This window comes from Antennarius striatus, chromosome 11 (assembly GCF_040054535.1).
Source record: "Antennarius striatus isolate MH-2024 chromosome 11, ASM4005453v1, whole genome shotgun sequence".
NCBI lineage: Eukaryota > Metazoa > Chordata > Actinopteri > Lophiiformes > Antennariidae > Antennarius > Antennarius striatus.
In genome coordinates, this window is record NC_090786.1 from 9867295 (window position 1) to 9878891 (window position 11597).

At 39.6% G+C, this 11597-nt stretch overlaps 1 protein-coding gene across 1 annotated transcript in view; it reads left to right on the forward strand.

The window, feature by feature from the left end:
- The window catches only part of LOC137603591 (E3 ubiquitin-protein ligase NEURL1-like), a 30026-nt gene extending 18934 nt beyond the window's left edge, over positions 1 to 11092 (forward strand). Inside the window, exons 4-6 of the mRNA XM_068327187.1 lie at positions 2422 to 3138; positions 6920 to 7099; positions 7659 to 11092. Of these exons, the coding sequence (XP_068183288.1) occupies positions 2422 to 3138; positions 6920 to 7099; positions 7659 to 7903 (1142 nt within the window). The 3' untranslated portion in view covers positions 7904 to 11092. The remainder of the gene's footprint in view (positions 1 to 2421; positions 3139 to 6919; positions 7100 to 7658) is intronic.
- Positions 11093 to 11597: the final 505 nt, after the last annotated feature.

Sequence of the window (11597 nt, forward strand, 5' to 3'; positions counted from 1 at the left end):
AATTTCTATGAGTTGCTCTTGTTCTCCTCTGTAACTTTTTCCTCTTTGGCCATTATTTTCATCATTTTCAAAATGATCTTAATCCCTGCTCTTTGTACTACATGCGATGATAGCCATTTAGGAAGACAAGTTCTAGCTTTTAATTTAGTAATCAAAATGTTTAGGCTCAATTTGAGACACATCATTAGCCATTCCTTTTAGCTATTCTTTGCTTGAAGCTCCTTTTAACTACGTATTTATTACCTTTGGCGTCGTGTTTTAACCAAACATTCTTTTCTTTTATCATAATCCCTCAGTCATGATTTTTATCATGACTGAGGGATTATGATAAAAGAATATTTTATGACAACAATATAGTTCTTCCATTACTTTTAGCCATTATTTCAAACAATTACATTTCCTCTGGCATTTTTCCACTTGTGTGTTGCTAATCATGATAAAACACACACACATACTGTACATACCTTATAGCTATCTGGTACCTTTTTAAAATCAATGTAATTTTTATTTTCTTTAATTAGCCAAGTTCACAGTCTGTCTACACACCTCCAGGCGACTCCACAAGTCACAGATGTCATGTACAGTACACAGTGTGGGCAGGTTGAACGGGACTTTTCCATCACTGTACCTGCTTTACGTGTTTCAGTTCTTTACACTTGTTCATGCAATCATCCTGTGAATGCTGAAGCACACTTTTAAATACAGTTAATCATAGGGCAAAGAAAGCAAACAGTCTAATTTGTGTTTTAAGCTGTCTTGTTTCAGTCTGAATGACTGGATCCTTTTCATATTTGTCTTTTGTTTTAAAAGAGAAATTCTATCCGACACTCCTTTGAGACTAAACGCAGGAACACGTCATACATATTTATTTGGCCCACACCTTCATCCGTCTTCGTTTCATCATCTTTTATCCTTCGTGTATCTTGTTTTTCTGAAAAAGTGGAAACTGTGGTAATTTTGCTATTCTTTTCACAGCTTGTTTTGACTGTTGTGCCACACTCAAAAAACAGAAACTGTGAACCTCAGGAAGCCTTAATAACAAGAATAGAAATTATCTCTTTGTCGGCCAACTTTGCCTTGAAGATGATAAGCCTACTAATAATAAGAGCCTCATGCATGGTTGTGGACACTCTTGACTGAGGAAGTAATTAGGTTTGAGCAGTTTATCAGTTGCTGGCCGGAGATGTGCCGTCTTTGTGTGATAAAGAGGAGCTGGTGAGGTATGCCCTTTCTCTCAAGTGTCCACCCCACCTTATTTTTCATCCTCTCCTCCTCTGTTGCACTCTCCAGCTCCATCCACTTCTCACAGGGGGAAGCCCAAATCAGATCAAGGCTAAGAGCCACACAAGTCTGCCATCATGTCACTCATCTCTTTGCCTGTACCTCCCTCTACTCGAATGTCTAATCAGGCTAATTTTAGTTGGAGGGCCATGTTAAATTTGGCGGTATGTCCCTAAGCGTGCCATGATGCAGATCTGTTTGACTGAGTACATGGAAAGACAAACACTCCTTCTGTTTTTGTTGTTGTTGTTGTTTTTTTGTTTTTCTTTTTGTAACAATATTCCCATGTTCTTCATCTATTTTACAGCAAGCAGAATTAGGATGGGGGGGGGGGTTACACAGTGTGGCGGAACATGTGATACAGTTTTCCCTTTCAAAGATTACTGCTTTTAGTATCCAGACACATCACTGACAATTATAATAGAGTACATTGGGGAGAATATAGTACATTACATCACTGCTGATACGGTTTGTTATGTAAACACCATGCTGCAGTATTACTTGTGTTTGAAATGCAATGCAACACTTTTTGCATTTAATAGATTATGATATTGGTGTTTTCAAACCAAAGTCTCTTGATCTGCAAGAACATTTTAAACTAAAATACAAGTTAGAAAATGTGACTCATTATAACAGGACTTCAATCTGGACATAAAGCAGGAAGGTCAAACACAGCTGAACTTGACTGCCTTTCAGGAGCTTCTTGTGCATCTTTTATCTCCTCACTGTTATGTAAAGCTGTTATGTCTCTTTAACCATGAGCAAGCAACTCGCCTGCAGCTAAAGCATTTTGTTTGTTGATATATTTGAACTATAATCCCCAGCACAGAGAGTGTTTTAGATTTTATACGATATAGACACAAACCATCATATATTTACAGTGACAGTTATGATAAATGAACAACACACAGCGGGGTAATGTAAAAGAAGCCAGTGTTATACATACAAATATAAAGAAAACAAATTGGGCACCTGAAGTTTCCCCACTTGCAAAGAATGTAAATCTACCTGTAATAGTTGATCTTATTTTACAAATATAAACAAAAGACTGAAGACAGAAAACGCTTGTGCTGATTCAGATTGAAATGCTCACTTCATGGCACAACGGACTGATTATATAATATTGCTTTTTTTCCACAGACAGTGAAATGCTCTCCACGGACTGCCTGCGTCCTCGTTCTTTTGCTGCCGCCCACCGGACCTCAATTCAGAGAAACGGCGATGACCCACGCCTTTCCATCAGCCTTTGCGACCTTAGTTTGCAGCAGCAAGAGACGCTTCTGGAGGAAGAAGACGAGGACGAGGAACGGCTACAACCTTTAAGCTCCACCTTCTGCCATGTGCCCCAAAATGTTCAGAACTCACAGCAGTGTTCATTGCTGCCCAGCCATCTGGACAATGATCTGCACTTCAACTTGGTGCACGGCATCCATATTACTGTGCTAGACAAGCACACAGTTGGGCGGCTGGTGAACCACGGTGATGAGAGGACCCTGGTGTTCACCAGCCGTCCAGTACGCTGCTCAGAAACTGTGTTTGTGAAGGTGAAGGCAGGTGTCACACGGCCTGGCTCGCTGTCTTATGGTGTAACATCCTGCGATCCAGCCATCTTGAGGCCCAGTGACCTCCCATCAAACCCAGAGTCCCTGGTAGACCGTAAGGAATTCTGGGCTGTGTGTCGTGTGGCAGTGCCACTCCACAGTGGAGACATCTTGGGCTTTGTGGTGAATGCAGAAGGGGAGGTCATGGTGAGCTACAATGGCATCAGTGCAGGGATGCAGCTGTGTGTCGATAACTCCAGACCCCTGTGGATGTTCTACAGTCTGCATGGCACCATCACACAACTCAGGATTTTAGGTTTGTTGACTTTATCTTTGCCTAAAACAGCATTATTGTCATTGAATCAATTTGAGACTACAGAGTAAACTGTGGTTTTCATAGCAAGGCTCTCTGTTGCCGTTATAGCCTCATTGAACTGCTGGTCCTCACTTTCATTTGTTTTGAGTGCTTTCTTATTTTTGTTCGGTGAGATATCTATGAATTTTTGGGCTGTTTTGGAAACCAAACCACAGGGTCAAGCTGTTTGGGCATCAACCTTTTTATGAAATTGATTTCATTGTAATTTAGTCTATTTGTTTATTGTAGTTGAGGCAATACCAGCGTTCATTCAAGCAAAAGAAAATGTGTCACATGTTAACATTTCCTCAATAGCATTTGTTCCAGTGTTTATTTAACTCACACCTCAAAAAGATTAAGACATACAGTATCTGAGCAGGATACCATTTAACTATCCATTCATAATTTAATGTATTCTGTGACGCTTGAAAAAGCTTTTTAGGCTGAATTTCCACTCAGCTGAGATATGAAATAGTTTATTTCTTTGCTGACAGGGTTGCTCTCTGACTCTTTATCCTTTAAATTTTCCGTGGGAGTTTACATTCTACTCCTACATTTCATGTGTGACCATTGGTTTCGTGTCTCCAGTTAAAATATTTGATTCCTACCGTGAAGTAAGGCATGCCTGGTGTTGATATTCTGACTCTGAATGTGCGACTACATGCATACTTTAGGAATGTTAGATGCACAGTTAGCAGAATAAGGATAAGGCCAAATAAGGCTAAAATGTTCTGAACATGTTGGACTTTGTGGAATCTATTGGGTTTTAAAACAATCAATGAATTGCATTGTGTTGCAGGTGACGATAGGCTAAAAATTTGCTGTTGATGACAGCAGAAAAAATAATTCTGGTTGAACTCAAACCAGATCTGACATTGAAGATCATACGATCATTCAAAATTAAAAATTTTCATAAAGAAGCCTTTGTGAATTTAGTCTTGTATAGATATAGACTGTTCTGTTTACATATAATCTATATAGTAAAAAATTTAGTTCCAGTTAAAAAAAAAAACAAGAAATGTCACTAACAGCACCAGCAGAGGCACATAATTCTCATCACATTTTGTTCACATCTAAAGTTTGAAATATTTAGCATGACTCCCTCAGTTTTAAAAGCTCCTGCACTTTTAATTCGCTGTTTTCCATAAGTTGGAACTCAAGAACTGCTGCACTTTATGATTAAGGTAGGACTGCAAATTACTGCAGAGTGTGACACGTGCTGATGTGAGTGCTTTTAATATATTAGTAGTTTCCACAGAAATCCTAATTTTTTGAAAGCAGTCATTCTGCAGCAGGGTTATCTTTTGGCCTTGTTGAAATTGATTATGAGCAACAACATTGTAACAATGCACTTTTATGGTTAAATTGCTTGATTCTTACAATTCTTGCTCTTTTCATAATTCATATCTGGATTACAGTTTTTCCTCTCCTCTCTTTCATCAGTCAGACTAGAGCTGAGAGGTTATTTTTGTCTTGCGTGGGCTCCCAGTAGCCAGCATTATGTATCAAGAGGGGGCAGTCATAGCTCCTTATGATGCTCTCTGTATGCATTATTAAATCGTAATTGCATGGAGGCTTGAGATGCTGAGTTTCACACCCACTGCCAGTGCCCAATCATCTCTGTAGTTCCTCTTTGCCCCATGCATTTTCTTACCCAGAACCTCCCACACCCCTCACCCCCAGTCCTGATTCTTTGGGGCATGAGAGCCATTACCCACTCCAGCTGTGGGGAGCACTTTTTATGACGTCTCCGCTCACCCACTCACTGCAGCTGCATGCTACATGTTGCCATGGAAACATGTAGCCGCTGAGGCAAGTGACAGTTTGTCATGGCTGGGTGTCATCAAGTTTGTGAAGTGGAACAGATGAGTGTCTGCTGCTCTCACATGGTCATTTTGTCCGTGTTATCTGAGAACCAGGATGTTCTAATTTCCTGTGAGTTAGTACAGTATTTTGCAATTTGTCTTTACTGTTGTGTCGCTCTGGTTTTGTCACCTGTTTCTTCAGTTTTAGCGCTGCCAATCCCAATATTTTGTGGTAACTGATCTAATGTATGTGATCTTTCATCATTTATTTAATTGTGATAGCATGTAATCGCATTAAATTCTTATTGAGTGAGTGAAAAGGCCTTAAAAACAATTGTAAAAAACATGAACAAAACAAATTTCACAGGGAGTTGATGGAGACCAAAATAGAGCTAAAATAAGGTTGATATTGGCATTACATTTACTAAATGGACCCAAACACATATCAGGATGAATGATAATGCTACTCTGTATCTGATTGGTTGGGCCTTATCAGCTTAAAAGTTAAGTGTGTAAAACTTTAAAAAAAACAATTCTGACCCATGCAGAAACAGAAATGGAGCAGGTCAGGTATCTGTGATAATTAAGTGTTGAAAGCCAACATACTCAACCACAAAGAAGCCTCCTGCACAGCCTGCATGGAGAAAGACATTCACATAGTAGTCACTGGTGGCAGCATTAACTTCATAGTAATAGCCAAGATGAAAGGTCTGCTTGATGAAAGGGTTCAGGAATAGACATGGGGGCTATCCATTCTTCCATAATGCAGCTGACCCGACCAGCTGACAACAGTCAGGCGTCCACATAAGTTGTGGTAAGCAGCAGATGGACTGGTGTATAAAAGGACACTGTGTATGCACACTGTTGTATCTGTTCTAAAATGTACAGTGAAAATAGAAACAAAAAATTCATCATCAAATTAGAATCTAGACTCAAAAAAAACTTCGATCCAAAGTGTGTGCGTGCGTGCAGATGGTTTATAGCCAATGCTCTTGTATACTTTTCTACATTTATGCATTTTTGGCATGACCGCTATGGTTTGTCTACACGGTCTAAAAGTTGGAGGAAATTGCATCTGAGCTCCAAGAAGTGGATCAGAGCGAAAAACTAGTTATGCAGTGAAGTGTATATTGTATTGCGCTAACAGACCGCATAAATGTTGTGTTTCCGTCTTTTAAGCAACAGTATTTCCCTTTTCCCCCCCACAATATTTCAATATCTGCAGTTCTTTATTTGCTGTTTCTCAGCTCCACACAGTCATAATAGAAAAAAATGGATAAGCAAACTGTTGTAAAGAATGTAAACTGTCAACATTAGGTGATGAAGCCAGGCTGACAATGTAGTAATACCTCCACTGTGGTCAGTTGAAGAACGCTGTGTATACAACCATTGTGTGTGCCTGGAAGACCAGACCAGAATTTATCATTTGAATCGGGGTCAGTAGTCTCATTTGTGAGGGGAGAGGAGATGCCAGCCGGAGAACTGATGCCGAAAGGCGGTTACAGGGTACGGGTGGGTAGGACCACATGAGGCAAACAGATACTACAGACAGGCTGTGGAAGCATTTTTCACTCTACCAGGAGGGATCATGGGTATGAGTTCGCAAAGAGGGGGGGGGGGCTGCTTGGCATCTCTGACAGGACTACACCAACTCACAGGCTCTTGACTCATTTGCACACACCCACACATAGACAGTGTTGAGTCTGCTCAGCGATAGAAAAGATTAAATGCGAATATGTGTGTGTGTATGAGACAAAGTGACAGCAGATTGGGGCAACAAGAGAGATGCAGCAAGATACCCATTCTCATCCATTTGCTAATTATCAGCTCTGCGTAACTTCACAGAGGTGCAGAATGTGAATAATGAAATGACTCTCCTGAAAACAGAAATCTCCTACTCTTATAGATTGTATTTGTTGTCTCTTCTGTACCTTCAGGCTCATCTCCAGTCCCAGACCTTCGAGGCTTGTTGGTCCCCAACTCCCCATCCTGTACACCCAACACCCACACAATGCTTTGCAGCGGCAACTCTGAGCCCAATCTCAACACACCGTTGAATATGAACCTCAATTCAAGCCTCAACTCCAATTACCACTCAGCCCTTTCTTCCTCCACAGGTGTGTCCAAGTGTTACGATGCAGGCCTTTTGCTTCTCTGTCAATGGTCTTGTGATATTTCCTTTTTTGTGCATAAAGTGCTTTGTTTGTCAATGGAATAAAATGTTGATGCACATCAATGAAACAGCTATTAGCACCCAAACTCAGCCTGCAATGCAGTACGAGTCTCATTATGTACAGTATATTCCCGTTAGCTCATGAAGTAGATATTTACCTAGATGGTATGAATGGTTGATCCTCACCGTCACTCCCATCTCAAGTTGCAGTTTGCTCTGACAGAAAAACTCCACTACTGAGGACTGAACACACAATTATTCTTCTAAAAAGTTGTCCCAAAGCTTAATTAGCGGAGGAAAAATGTTTTTAGTTCACTGACAGCATAAATAAAATGTACTTTGGATATATTTTGCAGGTGCTGTGTGTGAAATGTGAGCATATCAGTGCTACTGCAGTTGTCTGGCTGAAGTTCTTTAAATTCTTATGTTTATTTCCAAAAAATTTAGCTTTTTTTCCCCTAATACTCACTTAACATGTCTGTTTTTTACTGTCATCACTTCAGCCACAACCCCAAACTCTCCATTCTCCAGCCACCCAGAGTCCCCAACCTTCCCTTCCTGCTCGGGCTCATGGAGTGATGAGTGCACCATTTGCTACGAGAATGTAGTGGACACTGTCCTCTACGCCTGCGGCCACATGTGTCTCTGCTACTCCTGTGGCCTCAAGCTCAAGAAGATGGCTAATGCGTGCTGCCCCATCTGCAGAAGGACAATCAAAGATATCATCAAGACTTACCGGAGCACATAAGCTCATATCGGACAAGGTGATGCATTCTCACGTTCAGCTCAAGAGATGTTCAAAGCCGTGGAATACCTTGCAAAGACGGATGCAGCACAAGTGACAGTCCGACTTGTTTGTGTGTTCAATCGGGCTCAGGTACTCTACAGCAGGACTCCATCATTAAGCCATTTTATCTGTGTTACACCTAATGCACATCCTTGGAAGGCTTGTAGTGGCTCCGACCTGTGATGTTTCAAAGGACCAGCAATGAAATTCATTAGAGAGCATCAAAAGATACACTGTGGACAACAGAAAGAAAATACAGTATATTCCATTACAGATAAGACGACTGCCAAATATCTCCCTGGAACTACACTAGGATTGTCTTGTGACTCTAATTTGTGCATCTATCCAAGAGAAACAGGAATCTGAGGCATAACCTGTCACACATCCTGCAGACTGATCTTCATTCTCCTGGTGATAGGATTACTGCTAACTAATTGTAAGATAGGTGAAATTTTCCTGTGCTGCAGAATAACCAAGAAAAATAATTTGGTTTCACCAACTGCTCCTCCACCACCTGTCAAAGAGCACTGGGCCACAATATAATGTCTTGAATTGAGAAGTAATTCTCCATTAAATCAAAGAGAAAAAAAAAAAATCACTTTCAGAGGCCAGTGAGGAATCAATAAAAATCTTTGCCTCAATTCTCAATAATTTGTAATCACTCTTTAATGCATAAGAAATGCTCCTCCTGCAATAAAACACAGTGGAATTCCTGACATTAAAAAGTAAGGAAATCCTTCAAAAAGCTATGTTCAGTAATAAATGAAATGTTCTATCAAATTTCTTACTACCTGCTCTGCCTCAGTGAACAGACATGGAGAGAATGTGCAAAGGGTAAAAAACTGTGAACGTCATCACAGTAGAAGGTCACGTTTAAATCAGCGAATGAGGAAGTAAATCAGCAGGGACTGAGGGAGGAGGTACTGATAAAGGGAGGATGTGTACGTTTGGTGAGAGGACACAAGGAAGGAACACTGTTACTGTGTCTGCAGATTGTTGAAGCTTATGTGTCTGCACACTCAGGCACAACAAATACATCCCATGATTGTATAAAATCATTTGAAATGTGGGACTTGTATGGTTAGCATATCATCTGCACCATCTGTGGATGCTGCTCCACGAGGGAGCCGGATGGTGTTTTTAAAATGTTAGAAGAGCACACAAAGATGACAAAACAAGCCATTCCTCACTGCAGGAAACCCATGGACCACCAACTTGCAAACAGCTTTGCTTAATTCAGGGTACTACCTCTCTCGTTCATATGTACATGAAGACATAATCAAACTTTAGCTTTCAGTTATTATATATTTCAGTACGCTGTCTTGGAAGTGCGCAGTCCGTGACATGGATGTAGCTTCTTTTTGTGAGACATTGTGACATTTCTATTGTGAAATCCGTTCTGCTCTCCGTTAGTAAAATTAAACTGCGAAAGAGTTGTTCACTTGAAGATTTCATTCATTTTGCGTTGCTTTGATTCTTTGATTCAAGCTATTTTCAGGTCTTATTTTGGCCTTGATGAAAAATTACTCAGTGCTTTGTATAGTAGGAAGTCCTGATTTGTTTTTCAAGGTGTTAGTTGCAGTTCAAGTCATTTGGGCAGATTATTTGAAGTTGTCTGCTTAATTTTTTTGATGTGTGCCTTTAGAAATACTAATCTGGAGAATCTTTGGTCCGTTAGGTTCCTCACTGTCACGGCCAAGAGGACCAGCAAGATTCAAATTTATCTTCTAAGCCACTCCTATGTGGTTGTAATGTCTGAAGTAAACAGGTGTGACCACACAACCTACCATCTTGAAGCCAAAATCTTTGCGTGCTTAATATCAGCATGTAAATGTATTCACTGCTAATCGCTTTGGCACTGTCCCTGCATTGCAAAATACTGGAAATTGGGTTGATTAGCCTTTACATTTCTACCTGTTTTCGTGTTACCTTTTGACCAAATATTACAGAAATTAAATAAAACATCGTCAAACAATGTTTAAATAATGGTTTTTGATATAAAATGGTATTGATGAGTGTAATATTCAGTATACATTATGAAGTTTATTTATTTTGTCAATGCTACTACAAGACTATCACTGTTTTACATGTTTGACTATTGTGTCCAAAAACTAAGAATATTTTTTTATTTTATTGCTGCATAGTTAGAGGTTTTAGAAAGCTTTGTGGTCATGAAGAGTTTTGGGGATCATCTGATTTCACTGAAGTGGGAAATATGCTTATTTTCTTTCTGGTGGAAAAAAATGAGACTATTGATTCTATTTTCTCGTGCTAGACAGGTTCTAACCCCCAAAGTACAAGTACACAGAAGATACAGCAATTCTGTGTGTTTTTGTGTTATCATCGTGTAATTTTATTTAAAACTGAAAAGGACAAAAGATGAGATTGTGTGAAGTGGCATGAAATGCGATCGACCAGTGTCAGGAACAAGGATCTGGTGATGAGGGGATGAAGACAAAAGCTTGATACTGCTGAGTAGATGAGATGATGGATTTTGGTTCAAGAGTGTAGGATGGACAGTAATCAGGGAGGCGGTAGAGTGAGCGCCAAACTCATATTTCACACACACAGGGTAGCATAAGAATACTGGAAGCAGTAATGTGACCCAAGCTATATTTCCTAATTTGATCTGTTAGGCTAACTGTATTCTAGCTATAGGTACACTTAATATAATATGACATTGCATCAATCTTTTCATCTCTTTGCTAAAAAGCAATTAAGCACATTTCCCAAGATGGAACATGTTTGCTTTAATGCCATATACTAAAATGTGGTGTTGAAAGGGAATATAATGTGTAAAGTTGGTTTTGGTTATCTGTTAGTTTGAAAATCCTGTTTGTCCTGGGTGTGTATATTTATATTATATCTTGACTTTGTGTTGTAGTGAAGCAGGTATGAGTAGATAACATGGACCTTATTCTGACAGCTTATATTCCCCAAATGTGACCAAATATTTCCCCATCCAAACAAGACAATAACATCAAATAATTGTGCATTTTGGACATGGATGTCAGCTCATAACTGCTTGGGAGTTCTATTAGTTATTAAACATTCTTAAAGTGTTTTAATTATGTTCAGTTTATTAAATAAAGTACAAGTCTGGCTATCTGCAGGTTGTTGTTTTTTTGTATTCACATAAAAACACACATATTTAAGCTCATGCAGGTGTTGTTCAGATACTGAAAAAATCCAATACTCTACACTGGTTCTTTTTAATGAAAATAAAAGATGACCATCTCCAATTCCCTACAGAGTTTAGTGTATTTAATGAAAGAACGAAACTGAAGACAATCTGGCAAAAGATAAAAGGGATGAGAAGCCTTTGGTACAATTAGCTATTTCAAAATGTAGGTTACAGTCTACAAGTGGGTGACATAACCTCTTAAAGATAATTCAAATTGTGCAGCAGTTAGGTAACAGAAGGTAACAGACTCACAGCCATCTTTCAATTGCCTCAGACCAGACGCAATCACTCACCACAGTAGTATACTTGACTAACACAGCCATACACTACATGAATAACAAAGGCAAGGGCTTTTAGTAAACAGCTATAACTCACAGAGAAACTGTTTGGAGTCGTGGTATGTAGAGCTGGCTAAAGTGAACATCATCTGTTATTTACTACCCTGCGGACCTGGTTCTAATGCAGCACTGT